Below are 23,054 nucleotides of genomic sequence, written 5' to 3'. Positions count from 1 at the left end.
CATAAGTATTATTATTTTTTCCATTATTTGGTAGCTCACTTAATTTAATATAATTCTTTGAAACATTCCATGAACCTCACTTGCAATCAAATCATCATCAAGTTGTGATATATTAAAACAATATTTAAAAAAAAAAAATCAACATCATATTATATGATAAATGAATTATATATTACAAATAAAATGAAAATAATAATACCTTATTGAGACAATTCATTTAAGTCAAAACAATTCATTGGAACAAATTGATGAGTCTCACTTGCAACTACATTGTCATCCATTGGTGCTATATTAAAAACAAGAGTTTAAAAAATAAATATCATATTCTTTTTTTTGAGAAACAAATATCATATTCTATAATAAATGAAATGTAAATTTACAAATAAAATAAAATTATAATACCTTCTTGAAGGGGTTCGTTTAAGTCAAAACAATTTTTTAGAGCAAAGTAGTGACTTTCACTTGCAACTACATTCTTATCCATTGCTACTATAACATACATGTATTAAAAATAAAAATTAACATCATATTAATTTTAGCCTATTTTTAAAAAATATCTATGAATCAAATAAAATATAGTAATGTCACCTTGTTCAATAATTCCTCAATCCTTCGTTGGCATTTCTTCATGTCTTCTTCTCTTTGATATTGGTAAAGGGGAAGAAATTGAGTTTGATATTGGTAAAGTGAAAGAAAGTAAATAGTAAAATATTGGTAAAATAAGATTTGGTTAGAAATAAAAAGTGAAATGGAGTTAACTGTATTAAGAGGGCAATTTTGTCCAAAGAATAAAAACTCTTCTTGCCAGCCATGCCTTTCTTTTTCCTTCACTTACCCAATTTTTTTATTAAGTGATACCCACATTATTTTAAGGGTTTAACCTTAACAAGCACCTAACATTTACCTTAAAAAAATTATGCAATAAATACGATGTATGAAATTATCATTTTTAATTACATGAGATTATTCCAAACATAATTGGAGCGAAACTTTTTATAAAGGATAGTAGTTGCTATTGTGTGTTTGTCTAACACGAGTGACGAGTAGAGCCAACTAAATCCCACAAATCCAAATCCAACGGCTAAAAGAGACTCCGGCCTTTCCCTTATAAAAACTTGTTTGTTTGTTTACGCCCACTTGCTAAATCTGTTCACAACTCACTCACTCACTCGCTCTTGCTGTTTATCTGCCCACCTCGTCCCTGGAACCTCACGTTGGTTTCCTCAGCTACAACTCCAATGGCCACTGTCTCCGCTACTTCTGTTAGCTTTGGAGCTTCTCTAAAGCCCTGCTTCAACAATAACCGGGTATATTTACTTTCATATGTTCATTTACATATTAAACTCTTAATGTGTATATTTCAGATCTGTTCACTACTTGTTGAGGTTTTTTATTGCTTATGGTTTTTGTTCCCTAAAGATATCCAAAACTTTTTTCCATTTTATTGACTAAATAAATAGATGTCAAACAGACACGTCTCATTTTAGGCATCGGTTCAAAATCTACTTAGTGCATGTTTAACTTACCACTAAAAAAACAATAGAACTGAATGCCTTATGCATTATTGAAGAGGTGGTCTTATTTTTTAGTAGTGGTCACTGCTCATGGTTAGAATAATGATAAAGTGAAAATTCACTATTTCTTAACAATCTATTGGTTATGGGACAATCAATAATTTATAAATCTTTCATTTAGAATACAGGACAAAGCACTTCAAATTAGGGAGTCTTAGTAAATAAAAGAGAATGAGATGTATTGCCATTTAGAGTATCTTCAATAGATGCTCTATATCTATTTTTTGGAGCAAAAATACTACTGTTCACACTTCATTTACACTCCAAAAGATTCTCCATCTCTATTTTTTAGATTAGCTTTGTTACATCTTTTCTACAAATAGAGAATATTATAGCTTTTACTGTTCATTCTTCAAATGTTTTTTTCTATTATAATAATATTGAAAAATGTGTAGTTGTTAAAAAAAAAATAATGAATAAAGAATGAATGAAGAAATAATATTTAAATAAGATGAAAAAAAATAATAAAAAATTTATTGAAAAGTGTATTTGAAATAATAGATAGGTAAAAGTTAAATATCACTATTTATTATCCAAATAGTAAAAAAAAAAATTTGACTAATTTGAGATACTCTTACAATTGGCAAATTTGGACATCTAAAAAAATGCTGTTTTTGCAGAAGACTGATGGGACTTCAGCACTAAACATGGTTAGAGTAGTTTGGACCAAGAATGTTTACCCTTCTTTGAGGACCTCGAGGTTCAATGTTTGCTGTTCGGTATTTCACTTTCACTGTATACTTTTGATTTTTTTTTTTTTTTTAATAAACATGCGTATCTACCCAACAATCTTTCGGAAATTATGAATGTGGCAGGCCAAGCCTGAGACAGTACAGAAAGTTTGTGAGATAGTGAAGAAACAGCTAGCATTGTCTGATGAGACTGAACTCACCCCAGAGTCCAAGTTCGCTGCTCTTGGTGCTGATTCTCTTGATACGGTATAAGTCAATTGAGCACTTTAGTTTTTGCTTGACTTTGACTCTGCTTATTTGGTACAAGCTTATTTAACAGCTTTTTTTTATTGGCGTTGTTTGGAAAATTTGTACTTGCACTCTTGCAGGTTTGACGGGCAGAGCACTTAGTTTTTGCTTGACTTAGACTTGATATCATTTATTTTAATCAACTTGATATGATGATTAACAAACAAAAATACTAATGCAGGTAGAAATAGTAATGGGTTTGGAGGAAGAATTTGATATCAGCGTTGAGGAGGAAAGCTCTCAGAACATAACAACAGTCCAAGAAGCAGCTGATTTAATAGAGAAGCTTGTTCAGAAGAAAGAAGGCTGAAGCTCAGAGAAAAAAGCTAGTTGGCTAGGGTGTTAACAGTTTTGTTACTTTTGAGGCAACAGCATGTTAGGAATTTGGTCTATTTTGGTTTTTGTCTAAATTGTTCAGATGTTTAATTTAAATGGCTGTCCCCTCTTATCAGTCTCAGAATTAGAACTGATATTGTTTTGAATTTAATTGCATTGTTTTTGAATTTAACTGCATTGTTTTTGATGAATTGAGCATCCATAGAGTAATCTCTTTCCCTGTCTAATAAGTCTAGAGGCACACCAAAGTGGGGGGCCATGTAAGAATCAATAAACTACAAACTCAAGCGGGGTGAAATTTTATTATGAAAATTATTGTGTATGTAACATTACTCTTCTTTGTCACTGCATACTTGTGACATTCAGTTTCTAGGCAGTACTGGATGATATCAGAAAGATGATTGAAACCTCAAATGTCTTCCAAAAGCTTTTTTTTTTTTTCTTTGTTAAAGCTCTTGGACATATTTCCGCCATCTTTTTTTCCTTTAGGCTCAATTCATTCATTGTAATTTTCTGGCGGTGTGGTGCTGGTTGTACTGTGGTAGTATGGTAGCTGTGATAATGCTGGTTGTTGAAAGTTGGTGCGAAATATTATTGAGGCTTAATGTGGAAGATTTTTAGATTTAGATGTGCAAAATTTGCTCCTTATGTTATTAGACGTTGACAGATGCAAGTCCTCTTTATATTGTAGTATTTGTTAAGTATAAAAATAAAATACACACCATCTGCCATCAAATTGCTGTGTCCGTTTAGTTGGAAAGATTTTAGGGTGGATGGAAAATGGGAAAGCGAAAAGTAGAGGGAAAATTGATTTTATAGGTGTTTGGTTTGAGAGAATAAGATGATGGAAAATTGGTAGAGTCCAAGTATTTTCTCCTAGTCCACCAAAATGTTTTATTCTCAAATTGGAGAGAAAACCAGCACAAAATATTCAAACTAAAAAGCCACCTTTGTGCATAGTTCAAAGTTCAAACCACACGAGAGCCAATATTTCTTTTTTGGGCTTTTAATTTTTTGAGTTCAAATTTGGTAGGGATAGGGTATAAAACTCATGTTTTACACCATCTAATAAGAGATTGCCACATTAACATTTTACTTAAGATTCAATACACTCTACCACGCTTAATAATATCTCAATAAACTCCTAATTTGGTTGGATTTATATATAAATGTTAGAAATTTAAAATTGATTGGGTGTAGTTGTGTTTATTCTTAAATATATAATAAGATGATGTTGCATGTTGGAATTAGAAGGGTAAAATATGAATTTTACACCACATCCTTACAAAATTTAATCTTTTTTTTCTCTTTGGTTTTTTGTCTCTTCTGTTACTCATTTATTTCTTTTCTTTTTATTGTTAATTTCCTTTGCTCTTTTACTTATCTTTCTTTGGTTTTGTCTTTTCCAGTTGCTTCCCATTCTTTTTTTGGTTCAACCTTTTTTTTTGTCTAATTTGTTACTTTTATTTTATTTTTATCTAATAAGGCCACAAGAGTAAATTTGTACAAACTACATTTTTTATCCTCTTATTTTTCTTTTCAACCAAACAAAAGAGGTTTTTATCCCTCCACTTTTCCATCACTCCAACAAAACACACATGAGGGAAAACTAAATTTTTTTTTTATTCCACATTTCCATTCTCCCACCATATTCTATCCATAAAAAATTTGGAGGCAATAAAAGTAAGATGATAAAAGTGATTTTAGTTTTCTTTAAAGGTGTTTGGTTAAGAGGGTGGAAAAATGGAAGGATGCTAACTCATTTATTTGTTTGAGAAAAAAAGTGAGAGGATTGAAAAAATAGATTGTATAAATTTTATCTGATGTCCCTATTAAATATTTTTAGGCTTAATTGCAAATTGCACCTCTAAAATTTGAAGTTGTTTGGATTTATACCATGAAATTTTAAAATTTAGATTTTACACCTTGAAATTTGAGAGTGTTTGGATTTTATACCCTGATATTTTAAAATTTAAATTTTACCCTCTAAATTTTAGAAGTATTTAGATTTTACTCTTTAAATTTTAGAGTTATTTGGATTTACACCCCAACTAAATATCCCATTCCCCTTTTCCTCTCTTATTTTCTCTTCCATTTTCACCCAACCAAACGGTGCATTAATTAAATTGACGAGAAAAGGAAGAGACTAGAGAGACGTGAAATGATTACTGTATACTATGCACGAATGAGCACGCTCTTTTTGTGTTTGGTTGGCCCAATATTTCTAACACCGGTAGGGTCGCTATCAAATTTATGGAGGCAATAGCAGCAATAATACAGTAACATATGGCCTGATTGTTTGCTTATTTTATTACAAACAATAGATATACTCGTGTTTGGTTTAGCTCAAGTACATTTTTAATTGTATCTCCTGTTATTTTAAATATATAATGGTAGGTGGTAATGAATTTTAATTTTCACATTTTATTTAGTTCTCATTGAAATAAAAAGAAATTCCAATTAAAAAAGAACTTTAGGTAAGCCAAACCTAATATACTCTAATCATTTTTTTTTCAAAAATTCTCACAAATCCATAATCTAGCAATAATGGATTACTCTATGGTTTTAGGCTAAGTCTTTTGTGTAGTTATTAAAGTCTTATCAATCCCATTATAAAATTAATGGTTAAAGTTGTTTTGTACGGCATTAACATTTAAACCCACGTTAACTAATACTACTATTTTGTTGTCTGATTAAATTAGACTATAGAAGTTATTTCAAATTTAAGGATTTTAAAGTTTAAATTCTTGATAGATTTGTCAAATTCAAATCATTCATCCTTTGTAAAATATCCAAACAAGATATATTAGATTTTAATATTCCAAATCTATGTGTCTAAATCCTACCCTCCAAAAGCATCATAAAAGATTCTAATCTACCTCTTATGGATTGAAGAGTTTTTTTTTTTTAGATAGTTACAATATGTTGCTGACCCCGTAACTTGAACCATTTTTCCCTATACCTTTAAGCACTTTAACTACAAGGCCTTGGCTGATGGATTGAAGTTAGATCTCCTCTTTTAAAAGAAAGACAAGATAGAAGATTTGTTAATGTTATACTTGAAAACACATTAATTAATGTGACTGGGTAACATTTTTTTATTTATTAAAAACCTATTCTATACAAAATAATTAAAGCGGAAACTCAAAAAATGAGAAACCTAATTCACTCTAATTTTGTGACGAATCTCCAAAAATAGGAAAAGTATTAGATACTTTTGGAGCACCATAAATGTGTACTTCCCTCTCTCACATGAATTGTGAGTCTCACTATAAATTTAATTAGTGAGACCCACCATTCATGTGAGAGGAGGGAGTACGCTTTTATGGTACCCTGAGAGTACACAATAATTTCCCCCCAAAAATAATATCAAATTCACTATAATTTTGTGCTGAGATTTTAAATAAATTCAAGCCTATTTAAAACTGCTTTTAACCCAAATGAAACTAATCCAAATTCTCTTAGACCTCCACGACTTATCATTACAACACCATACTCCCAAAAACTAATTGTACCTTTCCATATTGATATTCATATGAATTTTAATAACTTGATTGAAATAATTTAATAAACATTAACAAAATTCATGGTCTCACAATAAGAAGAGTTACATTAAGAAATTTAAACTAATTGTAGCAATAGGTCAATAAACTACTTTTTTTTTCTAACTATAATAGAGCAATCTAGGATGGATAATTTGCATACTCCACTAAATGATATCCTTAGAAAGATTTTTTTAAAGAGTTCAAAAAAATTCAAATATAAACATTAGCAGCATTCAATTTAAGTATGAACATATGAAAATGTATCCAATTGTGATATATATATATATATATATATATATATATGTGTGTGTGTAGGGGTATTAAGCCCAGTAGAATGCCCGGCCCAGTCCGAGGACACCTCATAAATCCGAGGATGGATAAATGTGTGATAGAGGTCAGCATTAATAAATAAAGGAAGGGATTTAGGGGTTATGTTCCAGGGAAGTGATCCGAGGATGAATGCTTCCTCGACTAGGCAAAGCCGAGGTCAGAAGATGCGGTCTGACATCAAGAGCGACGTTCCGAATGATTCCACTAATAAGGATAAGTATCAAGAAGGAACAAGACAAAGGGAGGCCATGAAATATTTAAAGGGAAAGCTGCTACCACCACATTGAATGCTCTACACCTACCCAACTGGTCGCATTAATGTGGAAGTAATACCTTAACAGTAATTTTCAATCTTATAGCTACTACCAAAGACTTCAGGAATGTGCTGATGGGACAAGGATCAATACCAGCAATCTGCCCTACACGTGGAGGGTAAAAAGGAAAGAAGAAAGGTAGTATAAAATGGAAAGAAGACCCTGAAGAGTGGGGATTGGAGAATTAAGAAAGAAACACTGTAACAATCAAAACTGTATTTGTAACCAACTTCAAGTAATATATACAAGAACTGATCTCCTTGGACTGTGCCAAGGACGATTTTCCTTAGATAAATCCAATCTATTTTTGCTTTATTGTCTACTGGATCCATTGTAACCGTGACTCAACTCATTAGAACCTAGTTTTCTAACCTACTCTCTACAAATTCATTGTACTAAACTCTTTGGGCCTAAATCCTTTTATCATTTGGGCTTAGGACTCAAACTCTATCCTTACAATTGGCGTTATCTCTGGGGAGAAACTTGTGTGATAGTGAGTATAATGGTCAGTTAAGGTAAGTTCGGGTCCACATTAGGAGGAATCTATGGGGTCTCGATGTCAAGATCATTTTCTTCATCTTGAACGAAGAAGTGGCCAGGAAGGAAGTGTGCATACCATTCAGACTAGTAGGAGCCACTCTCAAGGCGAGAGACACCTTTCTCGTGAGGAGAATACTAAAACCATGCAACTGGAAATTGATCATTTGAAGAGGAAGTTGTGTCACGAACGGCGAAGGCGAACCCCCTCCAATTCTGACTTCTCTTCTAACGATAAGAAGAATGGTAGTTATAGGCCCAGATCAAGGACTCCTCCTAGTGAGTCTTTTTCGTATGATGAGGACTACCACCATGAACGCAAAAAAATGAGCTCATCTTCCAAAGGCTTGGGAAATGATGCGATGAGCAAAGCGCTCAACCAAATTTCCAGGTCACCTTTCACGTGCAGAATTGAGGAAGGGAGACTTCCTCGGCGGTTCACTTAGCCAACGTTCATCATGTACAATGGTCGAACAAACCTTATGAAGCAAGTGAGCCACTTTAACCAGAGAATGGTTGTGCACTCCAAGAATGAGGCCTTGTTGTGTAAGGTGTTCCCCTCCAGTTTAGGGCTCATGGCCATGAGGTGGTTTGATGGCTTAGGAGCAAGTTCCATTGATTCCTTTAAGGAATTCACTCAGGCATTTTGATCTTGCTTTATTACGTACTGTAGGGTTCCTCGGCCCTTAGATTCCTTGTTGTCCCTGTCCATGAGAGAAGGGGAGACCCTGAAAACGTATTCAAACAGATACTGGGGGATGTTCAATGAGATAGATGGTAACTTTAACAATGTAGCCATCAGGACTTTCAAGGTCAGCCTGCCTGCCGAGCATGGCTTGAAGAAGTCTTTAACTGGGAAGCCTGCTACTAGTGTATGCTAGCTCATGGACCGGATTGATAAGTATAAGAGGGTTGAAGAGAACCAACAACAAGGTAAGGGGAAGGGTAAGGTTATCCCTCAGGAGAGGAGGGATTTTAGGTCGGACCGCTAGAACAATAATAAACCCCAAAGAGATTTTGCTAGGCAATCAAGGTCCACGACTCCTCAGGTGGTTAACACGGTATTCCGAGAACTAGTACATCAAGTCTTGGAGAAAATCAAGAATAAACCATACTTCAATGGCCAAACAAGATGGGAGGAGACCCCATAAGGTGCAACCAAAGTCTTCATTACCAGTACCACCAGGAATGAGGACACATCACCGAGGACTATAGAACTCTGTGGAATCACCTGTAGCAACTGGTCAAAGATGGAGGGTTGAAACAGTTTTTGTATCGGCCCAAAGGGCATAAAGACCAAGCAAGGTCGAGAGCTCGGGGGAATGCTTCTTCAAGGCCCCCTTTGGGTACAATTAATGTCATCCTTGCTGCTCTTAAGAGAACTGGCTCGCAGCTCTCTAGAGTGATGTCTGTAACTCGGCCACTCGCCGAGGACTCTAATCCAGGGCTGAAAAGGACTAGAATGGAAGTCCGACTAACGTTGAGCTTTTCGAATGAGAACAAGGTTGGAACCATACAGCCACACAATAATGCTTTAGTGGTTACACTCAAGATAGGAGGGTATAATGTGAAAAGAGTGTTGGTGGACCAGGGCAGTGGTGCAGAGATACCCTAACTTATATAAAGGGCTGAACTTGAAGCTTGAGGATTTGACAGACCATGATTCACCTTTGCTAAGCTTTGATGGAAAAGTTATCATTCCAAAGGGTCAAATTAGACTACTTGTGCAAGCAGGTTCAGATGTAGTGGAAGTGGACTTCATTGTGGTGAATGCTTATTCTCCCTATACGGCCATTGTGGCAAGACCCTAACTCCATGCCCTGAGGGCTGTTTCTTTCACCTTGCATTTAAAAGTAAAATATCTTTCCAGTGACCAAATTGAAGAACTTGTTGAGAGTCAATCCATAGCTAGGCAATGCCTGGTGACTGCAATTATGCACCAGCCTGAAGCTTGAGTCCTCGACCTCTGCTGAGGGAGGCTCATAGCAATCAAGGATTATGGTCCTATCTACGAATACGGTGTCGGAAGGGGCAAAGTGTGAGAAGCTGGAAGAAATTGTTACAGATGGTGAACTAGAAAAGTTCTTCCGGATCGGAGCTCAGCTACCTCCTCGGGAGAAGGAAGAGTTAATAGCGTTTCTTAGAGAGAACATTGATGTATTTGCATGGAATGCTTATGAAACTCCTGGGGTGGATCCAAACTTCATTTGTCATCATCTGAATGTCAACCCAACTGTCCTCCCTAGGAAGCAACCATATCGGCGCTCATCTAAGGAGCATTCTGATGCTGTCAAGGAGGAGGTGAACAAGCTTAAGTAGATAGGGGCAATTAAGGAAGTGTTCTACCTTGAATGGTTGGCCAATACAGTGGTAGTAAAGAAGAAAAGTAGAAAGTTGCGAGTATGTGTAGATTTCACAGACTTGAACAAGGCCTGTCCAAAAACCCCTTCCCCATGCCTCGAATTGATCAGTTAGTGGACGCAACCGTAGGCCATCCTCGGATGAGCTTTTTGGATGCCTTCTAAGGGTACCACCAAATACCATTGGCTTTGAGTGATCAAAAGAAGACAGCTTTTGTCACCCCCACTAAAAATTACCACTACAAAGTGATGCCTTTTGGTTTAAAGAATGCAGGAGCTACCTACCAAAGGATGATGACCAGGATGTTTGAGCCACAACTAGAAAGAAATATTGAGATTTATATAGACAACATGGTGGTCAAGAGTAAGTTAGAATTCGAGCATGTTAATGACCTCAGGAATATCTTTGAGATCTTGAGGAGACACAAACTGCGACTTAACGCTTCAAATGCCCTTTTGGTGTCAGATCAGGGAAGTTCTTGGGATACATGGTTACTCACCGTGGAATTGAAGTCAATCCTGACCAAATTAAAGCAATTAACAATTTACAGCCACCTCGAAGCCCCAAAGAGGTTCAGAAGTTAACAAGAATAACTACTGCCTTAAACCAATTCATCTCTAGGTTAGCAGACAGGTGTGGGCTTTTCTTTCAGTTGTTGAATAAGTGGAAGGGATTTGAATGGACCGAGGAGTGTGTCTTGGCCTTCCAACAGTTGAAGGAATACCTTTCTCGGCTATCCATTATGTCCAGGCCCAAGGTGGATGAGGTTTTGTTTGTTTTTATTGCAGTGACCTCCCACACGGTGAGCTTAGTGCTGGTACGGGTTGATAGTGGTGTGCAGAGGCCAGTTTACTATGTGAGCAAGTCACTACATGAGGCCGAGGTCCATTACCTACCATTGGAGAAAACCATTTTGGCAATGGTGCATGCTATGCGTAAGCTCCCCCACTACTTCCAGTCACACACAGTTGTTGTCTTAACCCAACTTCCGTTCAGATCTCTACTCCGAAGTGCTGATTATACAAGGAGGATTGTCAAGTGGGGTACGATCCTAAGGGCTTTTGATATCAAGTACATGTCTCACACCTTTGTCAAGGGTTAAGTCCTTACTGATTTAGTGGTCGAGTTTGTTGAATCCCCCATTAGAAGAGGGAATGGAGAAGCAGGACAAGGATGGAAAATCGGTTGGGTTAGTCTCCTTACAAGAACCTTTGTCCTAGAGGGTATACGTTGATGGTGCTGCGAATCATAGAGGATCTGGAGTGGGAATAGTTCTGATATCTCCCGAGATGATCATAATTGAGAAATCTTTGAGATTGGGCTTCTCAGCCACAAACAATGAAGCTGAGTATGAAGCTTTGTTAGTAGGAATGACCATGGTTTAGAAAATTGGTGGAAAAGTAGTGGAAATATTCTCAAATTCAAGACTAGTTGTGGGCCAACTTCAAGGAGAGTTGGAGGCCAGGGACATGAGAATGCAAGAATACTTAAGTTAGGTTAGGCATTTACAGTTAGGGTTTGAGTCTTTCAATTTACAGCACATTCCTAGAAGTGGAAACACTCATGCCGATTCTCTAGCTACGCTCGCAACCTCTTCGGCACAAAACCTACCTCGGGTTATCCTTATTGAAGATCTATGTAAGCCTACTGAGATGAAGAATGAGGTGGTCCATATCCATCAAATTAAGGTGGGACCTAGCTGGATGGACTCCATAGTATTGTTCCTTAAGAAGAATATCTTACCCGAAGAGAAGTTAAAGGCCAACAAGGTGCGAAAAAAGGCTCCTCGGTTTTGGCTGTCCGAGGACCAAAAATTGTACAAACGCTCTTTTTTGGGGCCATACTTACTATGCATACACCCAGAAGCATCAAAGCTACTCCTTAAGGAGCTACATGAAGGGATTTGTGGAAGCCACATGGGAGACAAGTCTTTGTCTCACAGAGTCCTCACTCAGGGATACTGGTGGCCAAATATGTAAAGGGAAGCACAAGAATATGTGAAAAAGTGTTGAATTGCATGTTCTTTATGCTCTTAATATACATGTCCAATTTTGTGTCAATCGGATATTATTTACTATATGATCTATAAGCTTATATTTTATTCATAATTTTGAACTACAAAAACTTGCAATTTGAACAATTTATTGATGACATAGCTATTGATATTTAATTTTACAGAAATTTTGCAAGCTAAGAAGAATATGTCATCCAATGATGGATTTGTCAAAATTCACTTCCAATAAAAAGATATTGAATAAGGTTGTAACCTAAGGCTATAACTAATTTTGTAGCTAAACTTTGCCCAATATATATCTAATCTTACGAGATGAGAATTAGTTTTAGTGCTATTTAGGTTGTAGGATTTCGGTTTAGCCGTTTAGGACCTTCCGAGTTCTTTCCCTTTAGCTTTAAAATATATATATATATATATATATATATATATATAATTTTTGTGGTAATATGCATGTAGGAAATGAAAACTAAATACATTACCTCGAAAGGCTTATGACCTTTCGAGTTCTAAGATATAGTGTTTTGAATATAGATTTAGGATCACACTGATTTATAGTGATTTGTTTCTTAAAAAAAAGGGATTTTACACATAGTATTTTCTCTTCTTCTTTTTTTTTTTTTAAATCACACTTAGTCTTTTCTTTTCTTTCTTTAAGGAAACTTGATCACTTACCCATAGATGATAGATCTTCAAATTAGGAAATTAGAGTCAAAGTTTAGATTTTTAAAAAAAAAAAAAAAATTAATGAAATAGAATAAAATAGAAAATAATGAAAAATAGTTTCTTATTTATTTCTCTAGTTTGAATGTTTGAAAGGAAATGAATGAATAGAAATTAATTTTCTTCAGAAGTTGAATGGAAACAAATCCTTGTATAACAGCACTATTATTATGTCAATTTTTAAATACAAATAGGGGTGTAGGCATTTAAGAGCAATAGCATTGCGCCCCCAATTGCTATTTTAGCCACCAATAAACCCAAAGTAAGCTTCATCCGGGTAGGTATACCTAAAATATTTTACCAATTATGAACAGTCAGATGGTGTATATGCAGCCTACTATAGCTGAAGGGTAAAACTAAAATATTATATTTAATTGTCTCTCTCATCCAACTATCTATTTTTTAATTATTTTTTTCTCTCTCTGCACGCACTCTCCCTCACAAATCTGCTCCTCACTTTTTGTTGCATCTCTCCTCACTGCTCCTCACCTTTTCTCCTCTCAATCCTCTCCACCTCCATCCACCTCCCTTACCCTCATTCTCTCTCGCCTCCCTCTTTTTTCTCCGCCTCCCCCTCTCTTTTCTCCGCCTCCCTCACCCTTATTCTCTCTCACCTTCTTCCGCCTCCCTCACCCACATTTCTCACTAGATCAAACCACCACCATATCACCCCAAGAAATCGACAAATATGGATTTACTGGTGGTTCATGGTGATTCTCTACTCACTAGTGGGTTTCTTTTTTTTCAGTGGTTCATGGTGGATTTATGGATTTAGTGGTGGGTTTACTGGTGGTGTTGATGGTGGATTTGTAGGTTTTTGTGGGTTGGAGGTGGTGGTGGTGTGTGTATGGTGTAGCATGGTGAGGACAATGGATTACTAGTTTTTTTTTTTTTTTTTTGTGGGTTTACGGGTGGTGTTAATGGTGGATTTGTGGGTTCTTGTAGGTTGGATGTGGTGGTGGTGCGTGTATGGTGAAGTGGTGGTGGCAACTGTGGGGTTGCTGCCCATGGTAGATCGGCGGCTGCTTTGGTTTTGGGTTTTTTTTTTTTTTTTTTTTTTTTTTTGTGGTTGTTGGGGTGTGTGGTCGTGGTGGGGTGGTGGTTGTTTGGGTGGGTTTCGGTGATAGTTGGGTTGGGATTGGTGGTTGGGTTTTAGTGGTGAGTTTTTTTTCTATGGGGTTTGATTTTGGGATGGGGATTGACTATGGTGGTGTGGTGGTGGGTGGTGGCAATTTTTTTTTGGATGATTTTGGTGGTGGAGAATTGGTGTTTATGGTTGAATTTTAGTGGAAATTGGAAAGTGGTTGTATGGGTTTACTAGAGAGAGAGACTGAAGGGAAGAGAAAAGAGAATGAATTGTTTATATTATTTAATGTTGTAGGTTATATTATTTTAATAAGTTGTATGTAAAAATAGAAATTGAGATGTTGGGTGAGTTATAAAATAGGATTGTAAAGTAGATAAAGTAGGTTTTAAGGATGCAAAATAGAACTTTTTTGCATCCCCGAATATGTGTGTGTGTGTGTGTGTGTGTGTGTATTATTGAAACTTTATATATAACAAAATCATTAAAGTGTATTACATTTCCTCATATAGTCAGATTCCTTCTACATTTGGAGAGATAAATTAATGGTATGTTTGGATAATAGAAGAGGATAGAGATGGCAATAGGTTAGGGTAGGGTCGAATCATAGGTGCCTCATCTTTGCCCAATCTCTTTTGTGGAGAGAGAGCAGGGCAGGTTAGGTTCAAGATGGGTGAAGATACTTTACTAGTCCTAATGAGATGACTCCAATATTTATTTAATAAAGATGAAGCATGAACGATCTTGAATATTCTAAGAGAGAATGAGAAACAAATGTATTGGAGATGATAATAAAATATGTATAAAAAATATTATAATTAAAATAGGTATTGAACAAATTAAATTATATGTATAAATATTTTATATATAAATTAAATAAAATATGTAAATATACATTTAGGGCAAAGGGAGGAGAGCAAAACCCCTCCCCCTCCCCCCCTCCCCAATCACTTATTTGGGGAAGGAAAACATCCAAACAAAGGGATAGATGTCTACTCCAACTTATAACTCTTTTCTTATTCTCTTACTCCACTTATCCCTTCATCTCCTCTCCCTCCAAATTCCCAAGCATATCTCAAATTAATTGTTTAACTAGGAAAAAAAAAATCATTACATAAGGCAATAGAATAAATAGTGTTGTTATTATTATTACTATTAACTTTCCCTTCAAATTTATTAGGTCTTTAATGTATCTCTTCTCACATAAAGATGAACCATACCCATATAAAAAGGAGTAGAAACACCTAATAATTTCTCATCTCCTTGTCACATTGATTATTTATTAATTATTCTCAACTGCAAGTTCTTACGGAAAAACTTAAATTAGCCACTATTCATGTAAAAAAAAAAAAGTAAAATTATTAGTGTGAGGGGATGAACTTGGACATGGCTTTGGATTTTGAGCTGCGTGGCAGGTTACACCTAAGGAATGAGCCCAGCCCAAGCTATCATTACGAGAAAAATAGTTTTCTCGTGGTTAAAGGTAAAAAGCACTCACCATCATGAAGATCCAAGGTAAACACTCCTCCAAATGCTCTTAATCGAAGTGATGTATATCGTTTGCTCCCTAAGGTCCTTGGGGAATCTCAAGAAACACCCATTTTTCCTCGATTATTGATTCTCACCTTCTAATCTCATCCCGAGGGACACGGATCGAAAAACACAGAACCCAATGAAGCAGTCACCTCCGCATTAATGAGATTCCTCACCTAATGTCAGCCACATTAAATGTTGAATGACTGGCCTGAATAGCGGAAGCACCTCTAAAAGTCCTCCTTCATGATCAAAAGGTGGCAAAGTAGAGGGTTGATGGGACAAGTATCCCCCAAATCTAGCTGGGGACAAGCCAGTTGGAGAAAGAGGAAAGGGGGGATGATGGCTATAAAAGGAGGAGAGGGGCAATAGAATAAGGGGTTCAGAAAATTAGAGAGAGAAAGTTTTAGCAAGAACTAGAGAGAGAAAGATAAATTAGATAGAGTGTAACTAGAGTTTTCAGCATTTGAAACTCTCCCATGTACCTCAGGAACATTGTTCTGTCATATATGACAACTTGATTTAGTCCCATTTCATCTTTGACTTACTACTTAAACCTCCCATTGTGTATTTCCTCCCATCTTCTAGAAATTACTTGTGTAGATCAAATATCATCTTCAGTGTTCTTGTACTGGTTGCTTTTGACCCCCACAATTAGTAATTTGGTTCTTTCAATTATTAGGTAAAATTTAATCTACTCCATCAATTATTAATTATGTTAATTTATTTTTTTAATTATTAATTATGAAAATTTTGTCCCTCTACTTTCAAAACCGAGTCAATTTCATCCTTCAATAACCTCCTCGTTTAAACTTTAACGAAGTTATTTAAAATGTAACAAATAGAATAGATGTTGCTAGAGTATTATGAAAAGTGTAAAATTTTCAAAATTAAGTCAATTTCGACTTTGGAGCTATTAAAATTTATACGGAACTAGGAGTTGAAGGACAGTTGGACAAAGTAGTAGTTTAGGCCAAACAAACTGCTATAATAATTTGACATTAAAATTATTAAATTGTGACGGCTAGTAGAAACCAAATCGACCACCGAGTAAGAACTGAAATCAAGTTTTAATAAGTGCCAATGTCAATTTTGTCACCCTCTTAAAACCTTTGGGAGCCCATGTCTACATATAATCCTTTCGTTTCTTCTATCCGGCAAGTAAAGAACTGAAGGAAGCTGACTTGACCAGACGAGTCTCGGCCTTCTCTCAAATTTATTTTAAAAAAAACAAAGGACTCTCAGCCAGCTCATGTCAAATTTCCAAACTAATTTAAAGTTATTTTTTTTAACTCATTACGTGACAAATTATTAACAATGACAATGGCTCAGGGTAGTTGTCATATCCCCTGCCCCATGGGCGAAGTGAAAATCTATGTAAATAGCATATTATAATATTGTTAAAGTCTATCAAAAAATAACCTTGTTACATGGAAAAAATTATTAAGTACTCCCGAACTATGAAAAAATTATGCTCCCTTTTTTTACATTAATGGTGAACTCCACCATGAATTTAATGAGTAGATCTCACCATATAATAAGAGGGAGCACCATTCTCCATACCTCTAGAAGCACCTAAGAATTACACGTTACATGGTATCTTAAAATTTCCAATCTCTTCTTTTCATACTAGTTGAAAATTTCAAAATTTATATCTTTTATTAAGTAACATAGTAACAATTCACAAACACAATACAACTTCAATTTAAATATTAAAAACCTCTTAAACAATTCAAATCTTACAATATAAAAACACTAACAAAAATAATAGCAACACAAACAAATTTATTGGGTGAGGGTGGTTATGCCTATGAGTGTGTTGAGTGTCAACTAAGAGTAAGGTGTGTGTATTAAGGGATGAGGATAGAATGGCTAGGGTTTGGGAGGAATAAGTAAAAAAATTATTTATGCCTAGGGTTAAATATTAAAAGTTATAATTTTAATATATAATACAATAGGGACAAGTATGGGGCAGGGGGTGCAAGCTCCACCCCCACAACATTTGGCTTGCAGGTTGAACTAAAATCGCCATCCCAACAAATTATAAGGCTATTGTGTGTATTATTTATACAAGTCACATGATTAGCTACAAACTTGGTTGTAACCAAACTATTACTTCATTCAATCTCTTTTTACTACATGTGAATTTTAACAAATCCACCATTAATAACATTTTCTTCTTATATCCTTAATGTTTGCAAAATTTCCAAAATGTCAAATATATTAATAATTATGTCATCTGTAAAATGTTAAAATTTCAAGTTTTTATGGTCTAAAATTATGCATAAAAAAAAAAAAGATTATGGATCTAATAATAAATAAAATCTGACTGACAATAAATTTGACATTTGTGTTAAAAAAAAAATGTAATTTAACAGTTAGATTTTTAAAATATGTAATCATATTAATTTTTTAGTAGGTATTGTAGCCAAAGTTTGTCTTTAAAAAAAAAAAAAAAAAAGACTAAAAAACTAAAATGATACATGAATAGTCTCTTTAATTGCCATATCATAGATTAGAGGAAGAAAACTCCAAATTAATTCAAAGCTATATTTTTTTTTTTTTTAATGAAAACACCATTTTGGTCCCTACATTTTGGAGTTATGGTCAATTTGGTCCATACTGTTAACTTACTAACGGAAAATACTAAAGTGGCTAGCGGTGTGCTTTATTGGCATACACGTAGCAAAAAATATATATAAAATCAAAATATTTAACATTTAAAATGCCACATAAGCATTTCAATAACAACAGAAAAAGCCATGTCAAACCAAAAACTAATTTGGAAAAATTAATTTAAAAAAATAAAGAAAACGTATTTTTTTTAAATCCTCAATTTTTTAATTTTCTTGTGTATTGTTGCACTTTCTTAGCTACCAAACACAGCCAAACAATACACCAATCTGAAAATCCCAACCAAAATAAAATATGGATTATGGACATGGTTTAAAGCCCATAAATGGAGAGTTTTCTAGTAGTTACAATAAGCCCATTTTAGGTCCCACAAGCTCCATATATGTTCTGGGATCAAAAGAGATTTCCTCATAGATTCCCAGAGCACGTAGGACTTGAGAGTGTTGTTCTGGATGACATAAACCATAGCTGCAGCAGTTAGTTGATCTGAAAATGAAGTCCTAATGGATGAGAAACTCATCATAAACAATCAAAATTACTTATGGCCTGTTTGGAAGTTAAAAAAAGGAGGGGAGTAGAGTAAAGGGAGGAAGAGTAATTCAATTACCTTGTTTGGAAGTTTTTTAAGGAAGAAGGGGGAAGGATTTGGAGGGGTTTAAACTACCTCTAACCCCTCATTTTTAATTCCCCCAAATTGGAGAGATTTGGAGGGAGAGCAGAATAGATAAATTATTGACCAAATGAATTTCCCAATTTACCCTTTTTAAATTAAAAAATTACAAACTGATTATATAATCTTTGTTTGTTTCCTGAGAAAATTTAAGGTGAATGAAAAAAAACATCATTTTATGAAGAAATTGTAGAAAATCATAACCAACACCAACTCTCCACAGTTACAAACCAAAAACCAATCACAAGCACCCAAAAATAAACCACCGTCAAAAGAAGAAAAACAAACAAACAAACATGGAAGACCCAAATAGAGCCGAAGCCAAATGCTTACTCAGAATCTTCGAGAAGCTCCTCCAAACCCTAGATCTCACCGGTTCGTGCGACTTCGCGATCTTAGCCCAAGAAACTGAGCCGCTCTTGGACAGCTCCTCTTGGCCGTCACTAGCGTCCTCTTGGCCACTGAGAAGCGCATGAACAACCATCACAATTGGTACTCAATTCTCCAACTCGATCGCTGATCGGAAGATCAGGAACTCATCAAGAAACTATCTGCCGGCGCCGATGACTGCAACGTGGCATGATACGATCAGCTGGGGTGCATGTCCTGGGCTTTGAGGCATGGATGGAAAACTAGGGAGAGATGCACAGGAGATTTTGATCTGTGATGAGATTAGTGTTACATTACAGGACAGGCACATAACTTTTTGTTTGGTTGGTGAGAAATGCGACGAAACTGTAGGAATTTATGAAGGATTTTTATTTTTATTATAATTTTTTTTAGGTAATTAAAATTATTTTATATTAGTTAATAGTAGTTTTATACTTTTATTATTGGTATTTGATGGAATGAGAATGTTGATTAAATAATTATTTAATTTAACAAATTAATCATAGATCAATGTTACAAATCTATTTTCAGATATGGGTAAATTTATCTATTTAAATCATTTCCTCTCCTTTCCATCCTAATTTTTAAAACATCCAAACAAAAGGAAGGGTTTATTATTCTTTTCCCCTTACTAATTTTAAAAACATCCAAATAAGGTGGAGGATAACCATTCTTTTCTACTCTCCTCTCCACTACTCTCCTCTTACTCTCCTCTCCTCTCCTCTACTCTCCTCTCTCTCTAAACTTCCAAACAGGCCATTAAACACAATCTAATTGGTTTAATTTCATGCTGGTCTCTACCAGCTCATGCCCCATAATTGAAGGGTAACACTTCAATAAACGAGAGCGAATCCTGTGAAAAGAACAGGGACTAAAAGATAAACTATATACATACACGTGAAAAGAGGGAAAACAAATTATCCCATAAAAGATAAACTATATATATACACATGAAAAAAGGGAAAAAAAAATAGGTTGTGATGTTTCTATGTAAAAAAATTACTGCAATTTTTTAGTCGATAGAATTTAACTTAAACTCAAATTTATGCCTTCCCTCTTATATTGTACGTTTAATTTTAATTTTTTTTTAATCTAAAAATATTTCTGCAATTTGGTGAAGCCACTTGGCGCAACCACGGCTTCTAAGCCTAACTTTTATTATATAGTATATGATATGATTTTTTGCCACATTTATGCCAACAAAACACACCGTTAGTCATGTAGGCATTTTCCGTTAGTTAACGATAGGAACCAAATTGAATTTAAGTTGAAAAGAACAGAGACTAAATTGACTGCTACAAAAATGTAGAAACCAAATTGACTGTAACTCCAAAATGGTGTTTTCGCCTTTTTTTTTTCTATTAAATAAAGTTTGTCTATCTTAGACATGTGAAAAGCAATGACAGCACCTAATAATTTCAAATCTCCTTGTCAAATTAATTAGTATTATTCTCCACATGAAGTTCTTACGATAAAACTCAAATATGACATCACTTGGTGATTTTTTATTTTTTATTTCTTGTTCTGATTTTTTTATTAAAGCACTTATTTTTGGTCTGAAAAAGCAACTGTTTTAACACCAATTTTTTAAGATTACCAAACGGCTCTCTTTTCATCTTGTATGCTTCAAAACTTAAAGACCTTCAATCATAGGTTTCTTTTTTATTTCTGCAATTTGGTGAAGCCGCTTGGCGCAACTACGACTTCTAAGCCCAACTTTTATTATATAGTATATGATTTTTTGCCACATGTATGCCAACAAAGCACACCGTTAGTCACGTAGACATTTTCCATTAGTTAGTTAACGGTAGGGACCAAATTGACTTTAAGTTGAAAAGAACAAGGACTAAATTGATTGCTACAAAAATGTAGGAACCAAATTTATCATAACTCCAAAATGTAGGGACCAGGGACCAAAATGGTGTTTTTATCTATCTTAGACATGTCAAAAGAAGTGACAGCACCTAATAATTTCTAATCTCCTCGTCAAATTAATTAGTATTATTCTCCACATGAAGTTCATACTATAAAACTTAAATGTGACATCACTTTGTGATTTTTTATTTTTTTATTTCTTGTTCTGATTTTTATTTTTTATTTTTGCAATTTGGTGAAGTTACTTGACGCAACCACGGCTTTTAAGCCCAACTTTTACTATATAATATATGATTTTTTGCACATGTATGCCAACAAAGCACACCATTAGTCATGTAAACATTTTCCGTTAGTTAGTTAACAGTAGGGACCAAATTGACTTCAAGTTGAAAAAAATATGGACTAAATTGACTGCTACAAAAATGTAGGAACTAAATTGACCGTAACTCCAAAATGTAGAGACCAAAATGGTGTTTTCGCCATTTTTTTCCTATTAAATAAAGATTGTCTATCTTAGACATGTGAAAAGAAGTGACAACACCTAATAATTTCTAATCTCCTCGTGAAATTAATTAGTATTATTCTCCACATGAAGTTCTTACGATAAAACTCAAATGTGACATCACTTATGATTTTTTATTTTTTATTTTTTATTTTTTATTTCTTATTCTGATTTTTTATTTTTTATTTCTGCAATTTGGTGAAGCCACATGGCGCAACCACGACTTCTAAACTCAACTTTTATTATATAGTATTTGATTTTTTGCCACATGTATGCCAACAAAGCACATCGTTAGTCACGTAGGCATTTTTCGTTAGTTAGTTAACGATAGGGACCAAATTGACTTTAAGTTGGAAAGAATAGGGACTAAATTAACTGTTATAAAAATATAGGAACCAAATTGACTGTAACTCCAAAATATAGGAACCAAAATGGTGTTTTCTCCAATTTTTTTTCCTATTAAATAAAGTTTTTCTATCTTAAACATGTGAAAAGAAGTGATAGCACCTAATAATTTCTAATCTCCTCGACAAATTAATTAGTATTATTCTCCACATGAAGTTCTTACGATAAAACTCAAATGTGACATCACTTGGTGATTTTTTATTTTTTATTTATTGTTCTGATTAAAAAGTTGACTCATACATTTGTATATGCGTCGTTATTTTATTGGTTGGGAGGACCACTTTAGCGGTCCTCCCGGTAGACTTAAGAATTTCTAGGCAGAGAGAGAGGAAGGGGGGTTAAAATTACTAATTTGGTCCCTCAATCATTAATTATGTTAATTTAGTTCTTTAACATTAATTTATAATGTCCTGGTTAAATTGATTATTATTTTAATATTTTTCACCAGAAGTTGTTACCAACAAACCCAAATAAAGAATGATTGTATCTATTAAAATATATATATATATATATATAAAATCCAGTGTTCAAAATTACAATTTTTTTTTTTTAAGAAACAAATTACAAGTTTGGTTTTCTCAATTTTTTTTTTCTGGTTTTGTCATGATAATTTAATTCTTTAACTATTAGTTATGTTAATTTTATCCTTTAATCTTTTATTTTTTTTGTTGATAAACTCCTTTAATCTCCTTCAAGTTTTAACATTTACGAAATAATATAATGTAGTGTAACAAATGGAATAGATGTTATGAAGAAAAAGGGTAAAAGTTTAAAACTCAAATCAGTTTAATTTTTTAAATTGTGATAATGTTAAATTAAGTTGTATAATAATTTGACATTAAATTGTGACGGCAGGTAAGAACCAAACCGACCACCTAGTAGGTGTATTGCACAAAAACACAACTTTGAAGTGAACAATGTCAAATTTTGCCACCGCTCTTTGGTTAACTCACCACTACACACATTCCTTTCTTGTATCTAACACCTGACTCGACCAGGACCAAAAGACTCAGCCAGCTCATCACCCATTTTCATTTACGTAATGGCTCATGACTTTCCAACCCAAACCCACTACTACTACTACTATTTTCCCATTTCAACATTTTTCGCTTTAACTCATTTTACTTTTTTTTTTTTTTAAAAGATCGCTGACGTGTACGGCCCAGATTTAAAACTTTTGCATATACTAGATTTTCCTCGTCCTTATAATCTGACCCCCACACCTTCTTTTGCGCTCATCATCTAAATCA

The 23,054-nt window shown here is 34.4% G+C and overlaps 1 protein-coding gene and 1 long non-coding RNA gene across 3 annotated transcripts; one reads left to right on the top strand and one right to left on the bottom strand.

The window, feature by feature from the left end:
* The first annotated feature begins 1,121 nt into the window (after positions 1-1,121).
* On the top strand, positions 1,122-3,081 carry LOC126718084 (acyl carrier protein 1, chloroplastic-like). 2 transcript variants are annotated; one of them, XM_050420154.1, is made up of 4 exons: positions 1,122-1,307; positions 2,198-2,293; positions 2,390-2,512; positions 2,736-3,081. In XM_050420154.1, the coding sequence occupies exons 1-4, from the start codon at positions 1,239-1,241 to the stop codon at positions 2,862-2,864; spliced, it is 417 nt and encodes a 138-aa protein (XP_050276111.1). In that variant the 5' UTR covers positions 1,122-1,238; the 3' UTR covers positions 2,865-3,081. The 2 variants fall into 2 exon arrangements, with proteins under 2 accessions (XP_050276111.1, XP_050276110.1); XM_050420153.1 differs by having other exon boundaries at positions 1,125-1,307; positions 2,195-2,293.
* Positions 3,082-18,146: 15,065 nt separating this feature from the next.
* Positions 18,147-19,364, bottom strand: LOC126716404 (uncharacterized). The gene is made up of 2 exons (XR_007652113.1): positions 18,966-19,364; positions 18,147-18,448 (listed from the first exon to the last, which is right to left on the bottom strand). It is a non-coding gene; the product is annotated as an uncharacterized LOC126716404 (long non-coding RNA).
* Between the last annotated feature and the right edge of the window lie 3,690 nt (positions 19,365-23,054).

The sequence above is a fragment of the Quercus robur genome, chromosome 3 (assembly GCF_932294415.1).
Source record: "Quercus robur chromosome 3, dhQueRobu3.1, whole genome shotgun sequence".
NCBI classification, from domain to species: Eukaryota; Viridiplantae; Streptophyta; class Magnoliopsida; order Fagales; family Fagaceae; genus Quercus; species Quercus robur.
This window is presented reverse-complemented; position numbering and strand designations above follow the sequence as displayed.

Coding starts and splice junctions, on each gene's coding strand:
- LOC126718084 (XM_050420153.1), top strand. CDS start 1,239: ATGGCCACTGTCTCCGCTACTTCTGTTAGCTTTGGAGCTTCTCTAAAG. Junction 1,308..2,194: donor CCTGCTTCAACAATAACCGG/GTATATTTACTT, acceptor CTGTTTTTGCAG/AAGACTGATGGGACTTCAGC. Junction 2,294..2,389: donor GGTTCAATGTTTGCTGTTCG/GTATTTCACTTT, acceptor TGAATGTGGCAG/GCCAAGCCTGAGACAGTACA.